The sequence below is a fragment of the Pan troglodytes genome, chromosome 18 (genome assembly GCF_028858775.2).
Source record: "Pan troglodytes isolate AG18354 chromosome 18, NHGRI_mPanTro3-v2.0_pri, whole genome shotgun sequence".
NCBI lineage: Eukaryota > Metazoa > Chordata > Mammalia > Primates > Hominidae > Pan > Pan troglodytes.
Window position 1 is genome coordinate 26,150,404 of NC_072416.2, and position 16,049 is coordinate 26,166,452.

The 16,049-nt window shown below is 47.3% G+C and overlaps 1 protein-coding gene across 7 annotated transcripts in view; it reads right to left on the minus strand.

Annotated features, from left to right (window-relative positions):
• EARS2 (glutamyl-tRNA synthetase 2, mitochondrial) overlaps positions 1–16,049 on the minus strand; it is a 34,576-nt gene that overhangs the window by 11,146 nt on the left and 7,381 nt on the right. For all 7 annotated transcript variants that reach the window (XR_674873.5, XR_001710263.4, XR_010152313.1 and 4 more), the window contains exons 3-4: positions 10,261–10,450; positions 710–1,182 (exon numbers count right to left, since the gene is read on the minus strand). Coding sequence is in view for 4 of the 7 variants with exons in the window: in XM_001162700.7 (XP_001162700.3) it covers positions 710–1,182; positions 10,261–10,450 (663 nt within the window). In the remaining 3 variants the exon portion in view is untranslated. The remainder of the gene's footprint in view (positions 1–709; positions 1,183–10,260; positions 10,451–16,049) is intronic.

Here is a 16,049-nt window from a genome sequence, read left to right on the forward strand (position 1 = left end):
GGTGTGTGACTTTGGCAAGTTACTCAGCTTCTCTGAGCTTCACAATCCTCTTACAAACAGTGGAGATATGTATCTACCCCTTAATAGTATGTTGTGTTAAATGAAATGAGACCAGCAGGCAGGCTATTCTGGACACATTTTCAGAAATCCTTCAGGTCATCCTATTTGATGCTTGCTTCTTCAAGGTTTGGGTCTAAGTCTTGGACCATGGATAAGTGCTCAGCTTGAAATAAACTAGATTCATCTGGCAGTAAAATGAAGAAGGAAAAAAAGAAACTAAATCCATATTAATTCTAGTCATACTGTTAGCATACATGCTTGTAATAATTGTCACAATCATAGGGTCTGTCATTTTTTGTGCTTACAGTGTGACAGGTGCTGGGCTGGGTACCCTACACTCCTGAGCTCAGTGAATCCTAACCCAATGAGGTAGACACTTATCCCCATTTTCCAGATATGCAACTGAGGCTCAGAGACTATAAGTCCCTTGAAGGCAGGAATCATGTCTATCTCACCCACTATTGTAGCCCCAGCACTTACTGTGGTGTCTGGCAAAATAAACATTTACTGAATAAAAGAATAAACTTGTTCAAGGTCACCTGGCTGGTAGGTGGCAAAGCTGGGACCAAAGAGCAGGACTGTCTGAGCCAAAGCCCTGCTCCTCCTGGCCATGCTCTCTGCTGCCAGGACTATTCAGGTGGGCGCGTACCTGCAAAACCTGAGCCACAGTTGGTGATGATGTCCAACAAGGAATCGGGCAGGAAGCCATCAGCAGCAAAGTGCTCCAGGAAAATGTCCCCTTGCCTCTTGGAGAGCTTGCTGCCATCCCTGTTGAGGAGCAGAGGCAGGTGGGCGAAGTGGGGTGGCTGCCAGCCCAGGGCCTGGTAGAGGAGCAGGTGCTTGGCAGTGGAGACGAGCCACTCAGAGCCTCGCAGCACGTGGCTGATGCCCATGTGGTGGTCGTCCACCACGCAGGCCAGGTGGTATGTGGGGAAGCCGTCGCTCTTCATGATGACTGGGTCTCCCTCCACGCTGGCCACTTCATGCCTATTCCAGCCATACACCAGGTCCTGGAAGGCCGGCGCCACCTGCTCCAGGCGGAAGCGGATTGCAGGCTTGGGGTCCTTGGCCAGCTTCTGGGCCACCTGCTCCTGGCTCATGTTCCTGCACCGATTGTCATACCTGATGGGGAGCAGAGCAGCATGAGTACTGTTGATGGAAAGGTTGATGGACAGGAGTCCTACCTTTGTCATAGCTGTGTGACCTTAAGCAAGTCAGTTACTGCTGCAAGCTGCTTCCTCAGTCTATAACAGGGATGATGGTACAGTTGTGTGGAAAACTGAGATAACATGGTGTAGCAGACACTAATGTCTGCCTATCTACCAGCTATTCCACGCTTCTTCCTTGCTAACAAGAAAACAGCAAAATGCTTAGTCCGAGGGGTTGAATCCTGATTGGTATAGCCAATCTTGCAATCCTATTGCTCCATGCCAGTGACCAGTCCAGGCAGGAATGTAACCCCATCCTAGTCACTGGGATGCAAAGAAAAGCACGCCTGGGGAGTAAGGAAGGTTTAAGGTTCCGGGAAAGGTTTTTCTCTCCAAAGGACAAGAAAAGAAAGCCACAGGAGGAAAATCCCTTCTTAAAATTTCCCACTGCCCCACTTCTGTCCTCTTTGGATGTTGTCCTGTAAGGGAAGCATGCTTGGACCTGCCGCAGCTACTTGCAACTGCAGGAGGGAAGGCAATGAAGTCAGAGAGAAGCCAAAATAGAGCCCTGGTGTCTCTACACTGCTAGTCTCATCCTGGAGTCACCCACCTCCAGCCTTGTGCAGAATCAAAAGACAAATGTCTATGATTGATGCCCTGGCTACTGAAAGTGTGGTCTGTGGGCCCCTAGCATCAGCCTCTTGGGAGTCTGCCAGAAATGCAGACTCTTAGGCTCCACCCCAGACCTACTGAGTCAGAATCTGAACATTAACTAGGTCCCCAGGTGATCCATCTGTGAGTTAAAGGATCGTTTGTCCCTTCTAACAGGGTATTCCACTAACTGCACCCAAAAGCGTTCTGAGACACAGATGGAATGCTTGTAAGGTTAGTCTTTGCCACAGCTAAGTGTTCAATCAATCAATAAATGGTGCACAGGGCTGGACACAGTTGCTCACGTCTGTAATCCCAGTGTTTTGGGAGGTCAAGGTAGAAGGACAGCCTGACCTCAAGAGTTCAAGACCAGCGTGGGTAACATAGCAAAATCCTGTCTCTTATTTAAAAATTTAAAATATCAACCTGGGCAACATAGTGAGACTCTGTCTCTACAAAACAAAACAAAACAAAATCAGCCAGGTGTGGTGCTGCATTCCTGTAGTCCCAGCTCTGTGGGAGGCCAAGGTGGAAGAATCACTGGAGCCCAGGAGGTTGGGGCTGCAGTAAACTATGATGGCACCACTGCACTCCAGCCTGGGTGACACAGCGAGACCCTGTCTCAAAAAAAAACTTTTTTTTTCTTTGAGATAGAGTCTCGCTGTGTCACCCAGGCTGGAGTGCAGTGTCGTGACCTTGACTCACTGCAACCTCCACCTCCAGGGTTCAAGCAATTCTCCTGCCTCAGCTTCCTGAGTAGCTAGGATTACAGGTGCCTGCCACCACACCCGGCTAATTTTTGTATTTTTAGTAGAAATGGGGTTTCACCACGTTGGTCAGGCTGGTCTCGAACTCCTGACCTTGTGATCTACCCGCCTCGGCCTCCCATAGTGCTGGGATTACAGGTGTGAGCCACCGTGCCCGGCCAAAAAAGAAATTTTTACAAATGAGTCAGTTGCACATGAGTGAACAGGAGGGTGTTCAGCTGCAGAAGCAGGGCAGCATAATGTCTGAATCAAAGGAACTTGTTTCTTCAAGCTCTTCTGGCAGGAATTCTGACAGTGAGTTTGACAAAAAGTTAAAGAAGAAAAAGTAAGTTGCTCCAGAAAAACTTGTAAAGGAACAAAAGACTGGCAAAACTTTGGGAGCTCTGTCATCTTCCAAACAGAGCAGCGGCAGTAAACATAATAACATGTTTATTTTCTTTTTTAAATTTCATATAGAGATGGGGTTTCACCATGTTGCCCAGGCTGGTCTCGAACTCCTAGTCTCAAGTGATCCACCCTCCTCAGCCTCCCAAAGTGCTGTGATTAGATTACAGGCCACTGTACCCAGCTGATAACATGTTTCAGATTGGGAAAATGAGGTACCTTAGTGTTTGGGATGTTAAAGGGGAAGTGCTAATTGATGATATTAGAGATTATTGGATGGATCTCAAAGGTTAAATAAAACCAGGAAGAAAAGGTATTTCTTTAAATCCACAGCAATGGGGCCAGCTGAAGAAATATTCATTCATTCATTCATTTATTGAGACAGGGGACAAGGTCTCACTCTCGTTGATCAGGCTGGAATGCAGTGGTGCAATCATGGCTCACTGCAGTCTTGACTTCCTGGGCTCATGTGATTCTCCCATCTCAGCCTCCCGAGCAGCTAGGACTACAGGTATGCACGACTATACCCAGCTAATTTTTTGTATTTTTAGTAGAGACAGGGTTTCTTTCTTTTCTTTTTTTTTTTTTTTTTTTTTTGAGTCAGGGTCTCACTCTGTCACCCAGGCTGGAGTACAGTAGTGTGATCACAGCTCACTGCAGCCTAGACATTCCCAAGGGTAAAGTGATTCTCCCACCTCAGCCTCCCAAGTAGCTGGGACTACAGGCGTGCATCACCATGCCTGGCTAATTTTTGTATTTTTTTTTAGTAGAAATGGGGGCTCACCATGTTGCGAAGCCTGGGCTCTAGCAATCTGCCCACCTTGGCCTCCCAAAGTGCTGGGATTACAGGCATGAGCCACCGCACCTAGCTGGAACAGATATTCTACATCGATACATTGATGATGCAGTAAGAAAACTGTAAAGTCTGAGCCATACAAAACCTACACTATCCTAGTCGGGTTTTTTTGTTTTTTGTTTTGAGATGGAGTCTCGCTCTGTCACCCAGGCTGGAGTGCAGCGGCGTGATCTTGGCTTACTGTAGCCTCTGCCTCCCAGGATCCCAAGTAGCTGGGATTACAGGTGCACGCCACCATGCCCAGCTAATTTCAGCAGAGATGGGGTTTCGCCACGTTGGCCAGGCTGGTCTCGAACTCCTGACCTCAGGTGATCTGCCTACCTCAGCCTCCCAAAGTGCTGGGATTACAGGCGTGAGCCACCGTGCCTGGCTTCTAGTTGTATTAATCTGTCTTTTTACATTGGCTTCTGTTTTCTAAATGTTGTTCTCCAAGCTGTCATATGTTTGGATTACAGAACAACTTGTAAGACGAATACTTGTTTTAAATGTGCATTATTGAATATGTTCTGTCCAAGTGCGGTGGCTCACTCCTGTAATCCCAGCATTTTGGGAGGACAAGGCAGGAGAACTGCTTGAGCCCAGGAGTTCAAAACCAACCTGGGTAACGAGACCTTGTCTCTACTAGAAATTTAAGAAAAAAAAAAGAATTAGCCGGGCATGGTGGGTACATGTGTGTAGTTCCACCCACTTGGGAGACTGAAGCAGGATTGCTTGAGCCCAGGAAGTCAAGGCTGTGGTGAGTCATGATTGCATCGCTCCAGCCTGGGTGACACAGCAAGACCCTGTCTGGAAAAAAAAGTCCTAAGGGAAGCTAACTGTCAGCTTTATTAAGAAGGATTGCTTTGTACCTACCACCTAATGTAAAATAAAATCAAGTAATACAATCTCAACAGTTATGGCCCCCCTCCTTTTTTTTTTTTTTTTTTTTTTTTTTTGAGACAGGGTCTCATTCTGTCTCCCAGGCTGGAGTGCAGTGGCACAATCTCAGCTCATTGCAACCTCCATCTCCCTAGTTCAGGTGATTCTCCTGCCTCAGCCTCCTAAGTAGGTGAGATTATGGGCACACACCACCAAGCCCAGCTAATTTTTGTACTTTAATATAGATAGGGTTTCACCACGTTGCCCAGGCTGGAGTTGTGTCATTTTTTTGCTCATAAGAGCTAGTACTGTTTAAGGCCCAAAGTAATAGTTTTTACAGATCTTTTAGTTTCAACTAAGCTTTTACAATAGAAAGGACTTGTATTGCATTGAGTTTGTAAACTTTTGGTTTGTGAAATCCATACTTGATCTGTTCTTTTCCAACCAAATGTCTAGGCTTGACTTTTCCACCCCAATGACATTTCACTTTATTAAATATTAGCAGATATACTTTAATAACAAACACAACTTGTATGAAAACTGAGCAAGTGTCCATCATGACCCATAGGGTTCTGGGTAGTTGTTACCTTACTGTTTAGTCCACAAGAAATAACGACTTAGATAAGCTGTCTGATTTGCTTTCGCTTATTAAACACGTTCACCATGAGATGATGTGTGTAACATCAGATACCGTTAAACTAGACTAGGATTTAATACAAATCCTGAAAGCTTAAAATAAATAAATAAATAAATGGCTGCAAGGATTCCACAACAGGGCATGACTATAATTTAAAAAAAAAAAATCTGTTGGCCAGGCATGGTGGCTCATGCCTATAATCCCAGCACTTTGGGAAGCTGAGGTGGGAAGATCGCTTGAGTTTCATACCAGCCTGGGCAAAATAGGGGAATTCCATCTCTACAAAAATTTAAAAACTAGCTGTGTGCCAGCCGGGCATGATGGCTCACACCTATAATCCCAGCACTTTGGGAGGCTGAGGTGGGTGGATCTCCTATGCTCAGGAGTTTGAGACCAGCCTAGGCAACACGGAGAAACCCCGTCTCTACCAAAAAATACAAAAAAAATTTGCCGGGCATGGCGGCACACACCTGTGGTTCCAGCTGTTTGGGAGGCTGAGATGAGAGGACTGCTTGAGCCCAGGAGGCAGAAGTTGCCTTGAGCCAATATCACACCACTGCACTCCAATCTGGGTGACAGAGTGAGACCCCATCTCAAAACAAAACAAAACATAACACTCTGTGTGTGGTGGTACATGGCTGTGGTCACAGCTACTTGAGAGGCTGAGGATGTAGGATTGCTTGAACCCAGGAGATTCAAGGCTGCAATGAGCTGTGATCAGGCTACTGCACTCCAGCCTGGGTCACAGAATGAGATGAGAAAAAAAATATTCTGTCAAGAGACAAATACATTGTTTATAATAAAAAGGCAATGTCACCGTAAACGTCATGACCTTGGCCAAACAGCTGAGCCCTTGACCAAATAGTTCACTGGAACTGCAATGTAAATGTTACGATGCTATTGCGGATGGGAGTGTAAACAAGTAAAGGGCCAGCCACTTGGCAGTATCCATCAAAGCTACAACTCGACTCTGCAATTCCACCTCTAGGAAGGTATTCAGCAAACATACTGCACAAGTGCAAAATGACATATGTCAACATTAGTCATCACAGCTCTCTTCTTTTATAACCAAATATTAGAAATAACATAAAGGTTTGGGCCGAGCGCAGTGGCTCATGCCAGTAGTCCTAGCACTTTGGGAGGCCAAGGCAGGCGGATTGCCTGAGCTCAAGAGTTCAAGACCAGCCTGGGCAACACGGTGAAACCCCGTCTCTACTAAAATATAAAAGAAAATTAAATTAGCCAAGTGTGGCGGCATGCACCTCTAGTCCCAGCTCCTCAGGAGGCTGAGACAGGAGAATTGCTTGTATCCAGGAAGTGGAGGTTGCAGTGAGCCAAGATCACACCACTGCACACCAGCCTGGGCAACAGAGCAAGACTCCGTCTCCAAAAAATAAATAAATAAATAAATAACATAAAGGTTTATTAAGGCCGAGTGTCATAGCTCATGCCTGTAATCCCAGCACTTTGGGAGGCCACTTGAGGATCACTTGGGCAGATCACTTGAGGTCAGGAGTTTGAGACTAGCCTGACCAACATGGTGAAACCCCATCTCTACCAAAAAAATACAAAAATTAGCAGGGTGTGGTGGCGGGCGCCTGTAATCCCAGCTACTCGGGAGGCTGAGGCCAGAGAATCACTTGAACCTGGGAGATGGAGATTGCAGTGAGCCAAGATCTTGCCACTGCACTCCAGCCTGGGGAATAGAGCAAGACTCCATTTCTAAAATAACATAACATAACATAAAACAAAACAAAACAAAAATAAATGTTTGTTAAGATGAAACTGATTAAGTAAATGAAGTTATATCCACAAATGGAATATTATGCATTATTATGAACTGATACCTGATCCTCAAGATGGTAAGCGGACATGGTAAATTGCACCACATAGCATGTACATAGTACATTGCGTGCTACCATGTGAATAAGGAAAAAGAGAAAATAATATGTACTTATAGGTATATGTACTGAATGTCTCTGGAAGAGACATAAGAAAATTTTAACACTGGTTGTCTCTGGAGAGCAGAATTGAGTGGCCACAGTCAAGATTGGAAGAGAGTTCTTTCAATATATATCTTTGTGGATCTTTTTTTTTTTTTTTTTGAGACAGTCTCCCTCTGTCACCCAGGCTGGAGTACAATGGCACAATCTCAGCTCACTGCAACCTCCACCTTCTGGGTTCATGCGATTCTAGTGCCTCAACCTCCCAGGTAGCTAGGATTACAGGCATGCACCACCAAGCTCAGCTAATTTTTTTTTTTTTTTGGAGACAGAGTCTTGCTCTGTTGCCCAGGCTGGAGTACAATGGCATGATCTCAGCTCACTGCAACCTTCGCCTCCCAGGTTCAAATTATTCTCCCGCCTCAGCCTCCCAAGTAGCTGGGATTATAGGCACCCGCCATCATGCCCAGCTAATTTTTGTATTTTTGTAGAGATGGGGTTTCACCATATTGGCCAGGCTGGTCTTGAACTCCTGACCTCAGGTGATCTGCCCACCTCGGCTTCCCAACGTACGGGGATTACAGGCATGAGCCACCACTTCAGGCCTAATTTTTGTATTTTTAGTAAAGATGGGGTTTCACCATGTTGGCCAGGCTGGTCTCGAACTTCTGACCTCAAGTGATCTGCCCACCTCCGCCTCCCAAAGTGCTGGAATTACAGACGTGAGCCACCATACTTGGCCCTTTGTGGACCTTTCATTTTTCTTTTTTTTTTTTTTTTTGAGACAGTGTCACTCTATCGCCCAGGCTGGAGTGCAGTGGTGCAGTCTTGGCTCACTGCAACCTCCACTTCCTGGGTTCAAATGATTCTCCTGCCTCAGCCTCCCGAGCAGCTGGGACTACATGCGCACCACCACGCCCAGCTAATTTTTGTATTTTTAGCAGAGACAGGGTTTCACCACATTGGCCAGGCTGGTCCTGAACTCTTGACCTCGTGATCCACCCACCTCAGCCTCCCAAAGTGCTGGGATTACAGGCGTGAGCCACCACGTCCGGCCTGTGGACCTTGTTCATTAAAAATAACAAATAATTAAAATTACTTTACACATTACTTTCTGAGACCAAATCTTGGCTTCTAACATAGCCCCAGTCATTCTCGCCTTCTGGTGTTTCTGTCCTTGTGTAGTCCCCTCCCCTTGAGTGTGGGCTGGGCCTAGTGACTTCTGCCTAATGAACAAAAATAATGCCAAATATGCCTAATCTGAAATGCTCCAATGGTCCAGGTGCAGTGGTTCATGCCTGTAATCCCAGCACTTTGGGAGGCTGAGGTGGGAAGATTGTTCGAGTTCAGGAGTTTGAGAACAGCCTGGGCAACATGGCAAAACCCTCTCTCTATTAAAAACACAAAAATTAGCCAGGTGTGGTGACATGTGCCTGTAGTCCCACCTACACAGGAGGCTGAGGCACGAGAATCCCTTGAACCCGGGAGGTGGAGACTGCAGTAAGCTGAGATTGCACCACTGCACTCTAGCCTGGGTAGCAGAGCAAGACTCTGTCTCACCAAAAAAAAAAAAAAAGTCAGGTGCAGTGGCTCACACCTGTAATCCCAGCACTTTGGGAGGCCAAGGTGGGAGGATTGCTTGAGGCCAGGAGTTCAAGACCAGCCTGGGCAACATAGTGAGATCCCCATCTTTATGAAAAGTTTAAAAAAAAAATTAGCCAGGAGTACAGTCCTAGTTACTTGGAAGGCTGAGATGGGGGGACTGGGTGAGTCCAGGAGTTGGAGGCTGCAGTGAGCTAACATCACACCATCGCACTCCAGCCTGGGTGACAAAGTAAGACCCTGACTCTATGAAAAAACAACAACAACAACAACAAAAAAAAACCAAAAAACCTGATCTGGCTGGGCACGGTGGTTTACGCCTATAATCCTAACACTTTGGGAATCTGAGAAAGGCGGATCACCTGAGGTTGGCCTGGCCAACACAGTTGACACCCGTCTCTACTAAAAATACAAAAATTAAATGGGTGTGGTGGCGGGCACCTGTAGTCCCAGCTACCCAGGAGGCTGAGGCAGGATAATTGCTTGAACCCAGGAGGCAGAGGTTGCAGTGAGCCAAGATTGCACCACTGCACTCCAGCCTGGGCGACAGAGTGAGACTGTCTCAAAAAAAAAAAAAAAAAAAAAAAAGCCACAACTGATCTGACATTTGAAACCTTTTGAGTGCTGACATGATGCCGTAAGTTGAAAATTCAACACCCAAACACATGTGACAGGCTACAGTCAAAATAGTCAAAACTTTGTTTCGTGCACAAAATTATTTAAAATATTCCATAAAATCACCTTCAGCCTATGTGTATAAGCCGTTCATGAAACATAAATGAATCTCATGTTTAGACTTGGGTCCCACCCCCAAGATATCTCATTATATATATGCAGATATTTCAATATGCAAAAAATCCGAAATCCAAAACACTTCTGGTCCCAAGCGTTCCAGAGAAGGAATACATAGCCTATAAAACAAAAGTGGTGAGAAGTTGCTTCCACAACTAGGTAGACTCCAGCTTGTATGTGCTCACTCTCTCCTTGGCTGGCTTTGAGAAATGCTGGCTGCCACGCTGTGAGCTGCTCTATGGAGAGGCTCGCATGGCAAAGAACTGATGTCTCCAGGCAACAGCTAGCAAGGACCTGAGGTTGGCCAATAGCCTTCTGAGAGGAGATGGAAGTAGATCTTCCCCAAGCTAAGCCTTAAGAGAACTCCAGGACTGGCTAGGACCTGTAGTTGCTTGCGGCTTTGAGAGAATCCCTGAGCCAAAGAAACAGGTGAGGCCACGCTCAGATGCCTGACCCACAGAAACTGAGAGGTAATACATGTTTAGGGGAATTTCTTACGCAGCACAAGGTAACAAACACACCCAATGTTGATGAGGCATCTGCAACAAGCTGAGGTTCTTACCGGGGCGTCTGGTGGTTCCGCAAGGCCTCCTTCTTCAGAAGCTCCAGCCGCTGGGGTGAGCAGAAACAGGGGTAAGCAGCTCCGGTCTTCAGCAGCGCTTCTGTGGCCTGGGCATACAGCTCCAACCGCTGAGATTGCTGGTAGGGCCCAGCAGGACCGCCCCGGCGGGGGCTCTCATCAGGGGGGATGCCTGGAACACAGGGAATAATGACAGCTAAGGTGCACACAGCGCTCGTCGTTCTCAGGCATTGCTCTAAGCACTTTATGCACATATTAAAGCTTTAATCCTTGTAACAATCCATGAGGTTGGCATTAGTACAATGTCCTCCCCCTACCTTTTTTTTTGAGGCAGAGTCTTGCTCTGATGTCACCAAGGCTGGAGTGCAGTGGTGCAATCTTAGCTCACTGCAACCTCCACCTCCCAAGTTCAAGCGGTTCTCCTGCCTCAGCCTCCCGAATAGCTGGGATTACAAGCATGTGCCACCTCACCCAGCTAATTTTTGTATTTTTAGTAGAGACAGCGTTTCACCATGTTGGCCAGGCTGGTCTTGAACTCCCGACCTCAGGTGATCCACCTGCCTCGGCCTCTCAAAGTGCTGGGATTACAGGCGTGAGCCACTGCACCCGGCCCAATGTCCCTTTTAGAGATGAAAAGTTAAAACACAGAGAGGTGAAGCACTCAAAGTCGCATGGGCTCATGGACTAAGGAGCAAACGGAGGTGTACGGGCTCCAAAGTCCACATCCCTAATTGTATGTCCTCTCAATCCCTGATGGGATTCCCTGGAGAGGGAGAAACAAGCCCAGGCCTGGGAACAGCTGACTTAGGAGAAAAAAGCGTGGTTCAGAGAACAGCCCATCAGGCCCTGGTGGGACTCATGGCTCTGCCACTTAGTAGCTGTGACAAGGGATCCTGAGGTGCTACCAACGTGTGAGCACCAGGGTGCTGAGTGCCATAAAAGACACTTTTCCCTGAAGCCTCAAACCCACCCTACCAGGTAGGTGCGGTTATTCCCCCACTCTGTGAGGACACTGAGGCACAGAGATGCTTTGTCACCTGGCCGAGTAGAAGGGGCACGATCAGCTTCAAACCCAGACTAATGGGCACCGGAGCCGATATTCTTAACCACTCATTACACTGCTGTTTGTGTTACTTAGCCTTTCTTTTTCTAAGAGATGGGGTCTCACTCTATCACCCAGCTGGAGTGCAGTGGTGTGATCATAGCACACTGCAGCCTCGAACTTCCGGGCTCAAGCCACCCTCCTGCCTCAACCTCCTGAGTAGCTAGGACTACAGGTGCACATCACCACATCTGGCTATTTTTTTAGTAGAAAGCGAGTCTTGCTGTGTCACTCAGGCTAGGGTGCAGTAGTGCAATCATAGCTCACTACAGTCTCCAATTTCTAGGCTCAAGTGATCCTCCCACCTCAGCCTCTCGAGTAGCTGGGATTATAGGAATGTGCCACCATGCCCAGCTAGACTTAATCTTTATAAGCCTCAGTTTCCTCTTTTGAAAAGTGGAGCTAGCAGCCTCCTGTGCAGAGGGAATTGTGAGAACAAATGTGTCAGTGCTTATAAGCGCTTAGCCCAGTGGTGTATATTTAGGACAGTTTCAATATATGCTATAGAATAGATTAAATATGATCTACTGTAAGCCAAACCCCAAACCCAAAGTCCAATTCCCTCCGATTACATAGGATAAATTTCATTATGAATGCTTTCAGGAGAGGGCACAGGGACACGAGAACTGGAAGATGGTGTTTCTGCCCTCAAAGAGCTTTCAAAGGAATTGGGAAGATAAGGACATTGTTCACCTTGCTACCCTCAATGCTAACACAAACTGAGCTGAGTGGGCCTGGGTTCAAACGTACCAGCCAGCTCAGAGACCTTGGGCAAGTCATGTTTCTGGGCTCTGGGTTCTCATCTGTCAAAGAAGGAAACAAGTAGTAACTTTCTCATGAGGATCATCATGAGACTAGAATAACATGATCTAAGTAAAGTACTCATCAAGTGGCCTGTGACCGGTGCTCTCTATGCTTTGGTATTTATGTATTTATTTATTTGAGACAGGGTCTCACTCTGTTGCCCAGGCTGGAGTGCAGTGGCACGTTCTCGGCTAATTGAAGCCTCAACCTCTCAGGCTCAAGTGATCCTCCCACCTCAGCCTCCCAAGTAGCTGAGACTACAGGTACATGCCACCAGGCCTGGCTAACTTTTTTTAAGTTTTCTATAGAGACAAGGTCTGCCCATGTTGCCCAGGCTGGTCTCAAACTCCTGGGCTCAAGTGATCCTCCTGCCTCGGCTTCCCAGTGTTGGGATTATAGGCGTGAGCCATGGCACCCAGCCATCTGTGATTATTATCAGTGTTACTTGGCTCCCTCTCATGGGACCTCCATTTCTTCATTTGTCAGAAAGGAGGGCTAAATCGGGTAAATTTGGGGGGGTCCCTTCCTGATCTAATGCTAAACAAGTCTCTTTAATGTGGTATCTTGGAATGCCCCAGGGTTTAAGAGGGACTCCCCTAGGAGAACTGAAAACATGTTAACTTAAACTCTGGCATGTAAATGTTCATAGAGTTTTATTGGACGGCCAAAAACCAGAGTAACTAAAATGCTCATTCACTAGTGATGAATAAACAAAATATGGTATATCCATATGATGAATATTATTTGGCTATAAAAAGGAATGAAGCATGATAGCCCACAGATGCGCTTATGGTAAGTGAAGGAAGCCAGTCACAGAAGGCCATATATTATATGATCTCATTCATATGAAACGTCCAGAAGAGGCAAATCCATTGAGGCAGAAAGAGATCAGTAGTTGCCAGGTGGTAGGAGAGGGTAGAATGGAAAACAACTGCTAATAAGGAAGAGTTTCTTTTAGGGGTGATGGAAATGTTCTGGAATTAGTGGTGACGGTTGCACAACACAGTAAATATATTGAAAACCACTGAATTGTACACTTTGATATGGTAAATTTCATATCATGTGAATTATATGTCATTTTTTTTTCCCCGAAGACAGAGTCTAGCTCTGTCACCCAGGCTGGAGTGCAGTGGCACAATCTCGGCTCACTGCAACCTCCACCTCCCGGTTCAAGCAATTCTCCTGCCTCAGCCTCCTGAGTAGCTGGGATTACAAGCATGTGCCACCACGCCCAACTAATTTTTGTATTTTTATTAGAGACAGGGTTTCACCATGTTGGCCAGGCTGGTCTGGAACTCCTGACTTTGTGATCCGCCTGCCCAGGCGAGAGCCACCCCAGGTGAGAGCCACCACGCCTTGCTTATATGTCATTATTTTAAAAAGGCTGGGCATGCTGGGTCATGCCTGTAATCACAGCACTTTGGGAGGCCGAGGTAGGTGGATCATTTGAGCTCAGGAGTTTGAAACCAGCCTGGGCAACATGGTGAAACACCGCCTCTAAAAAAATAATAATAATAGCCAGGCGCGGTGGCTCACGTCTGTAATCCCAGCACTTTGGGAGGCTGAGGCGGGCAGATCACGAGGTCAGGAGATCAAGACCATCCTGGCTAACACAGTGAAACCCCATCTCTACTAAAAATACAAAAACAAAATTAGCTGGGCTTGGTGGCAGACACTTGTAGCTCCAGCTACTCGGGAGGCTGAGGCGGGAGAATGGCATGAACCCGGGAGGTGGAGCTTGCAGTGAGCCGAGATCGCGCCACTGCACTCCAGCCTGGGTGACAGAGCGAGACTCCATCTCAATAAATAAATAAATAAATAAATAACATGAAAAAAATAAAAAAAGAAAGAATGACTCCCAAAGTAAGGTGCTCCAGAAGTCAGCCACCATGAGGTGCCTGAATACCTGCCCTCTGCCTCGCCAAAACACCAGGGTGGGGGACAAGCTCTGGGCTGCAAGCCTCATTCTCACAATGATGCTGCCCCAGGAATTCCACGAGGGTGGGACCCGCCACCATCACCGTTGTTCATCACTGTATCCCTCATGCCTGGCGTGGTACCTGATAAGTAGCAGATCCTCTGTGAAACTGAAGCCTTCATCTTGGTCTGTGAGGCACCATGTAATTTGGCTCCTGGAAAGCCTTTTTTTTTTTTTTTTTTTTTTTTGAGACAGGGTCTCACACTGTCACTCCAGGCTGGAGTGTAATGGCATGACTGACAGGAGACAGACAAATTCCTAGGCAGTCAGGGACAGGTCCCTGGTGAAATCTGACTTCTAAGCCAAAGACAGCCTGAAAACCAAACTGTCAAGTCAGGATAGAGTCCATGACTGGAGTGAGAACTTGTTTCCCTGTCTCACCCACTCTCTCTCGATTGGTTCCTTCCGGATGATGTTTTAACCAACTGAATGGTCCTTTTTCCAAGACCACTCATGGACCAATCGGCAGGCACTCCCCCATTCTAAGCCCATAAAAATGATAGACTCAGCCTCACAGATGGCTACCACTTTCAGGGTCCCCTCTCGCAGTGGAGAGTTTCCCTTCTGTCATTCAATAAAATTCTTCTCTGCCTTACTCACTCTACGGTACCTGCACACCTCATTCCTCTTGGTTGCAGGACAAGAACCCAAAACTCGCCAAGCTGCGGGTGACGGGAATAAAAGAGCTGTAACACGCTCCCGCTCACCAGACTACAGGAGAAAGAGAGCTGTAACACGCTCCCACTCACCAAGCTACAGGAGTGAAGAGCTGAGACAGTGCTGGGGACTCAGATCTCAGGACTCCCCAAACAAGAGCTATAACACCCCTTGGAGCTCCACGACTGATGGTATTTCCCAAGTTTTTGGGTGCCACCATGTTCCCCTCATCTAGATGCCAGCACCCAACACAGAAGCCACTCGTGGCACACCCAGTCCAGCCATGGGCTGAGTGTGGAGCCATGGCAGGTGTGGGATCCAAGTGGGCATGAGCCAAGTGCAGCCTGCTGGGCCAAATGGGCCCAGAAGGCCCAAGCGAGGCCCCAACAGAGGTGAGGGCAGCTGCAGAGATTTCTGGCTGGCAAAGTGGCACTGAAGGAATTCTGTAACATGATCACAGCTCACTGCAGCCTCAACCTCAACTTCCCCAGGCTCAGGTGATGCTCCCACCTCAGCCTCCCAAGTAGCTGGGACTATAGGAGTGCACCACTACACCCGGGTAATTTTTTGTAGAGATGAGGTCTCACTATGTGGCCCAGGTTGGTCTTGGACTCCTGGGTCCAAGTGATCCTCTCTTCTTGGCCTCCCAAAGTGCTGGGATTCCAGGCGTGTACCCCTGTGCCCGACCTGGCAAGCCTTCTATCCTCACATCCCTGGTCATTCTGCTCACTATGGTTAGACCAAGCTGGTCTTTTTGATGCTCCTCAAATACATCTAGAACACTCCTGCTGTGGGGCCTCTGCATTGGCTATTCTTTTTGCTTTGAACATTCTTCCCCCAGGTCACCACGGGGCTGGCTCCTCACTTCATGCAGGTCTCTGCTCCAGCATCACCTCCTAAGAGGAAACTGCCCTATCTACAAGGGCATCCCTCGCCCTAGTTTCTAAGCCTGTTACTCTTTTCTCCATACTGGTTATTATCATTTAGTATCCTATGAAGAATGAATTAGGAGCCAGGAGCGATGGTTCATGACCGTGATGCCAGCACTTTGGGAGGCCGAGGCAGGAGAATTAACTTGAGGTCAGGGGTTCAACAGCAGCCTGGGCAACATAGCAAGACCCTACCTCTACAAAAACATAAGTTAATAAAATTAGCTGGGCATGGTGGCACACAGCTATGGTGCCAGCTACCGAGGAGGCTAAGGTGAGAGGATCCCTTGAGCTCAGGAAT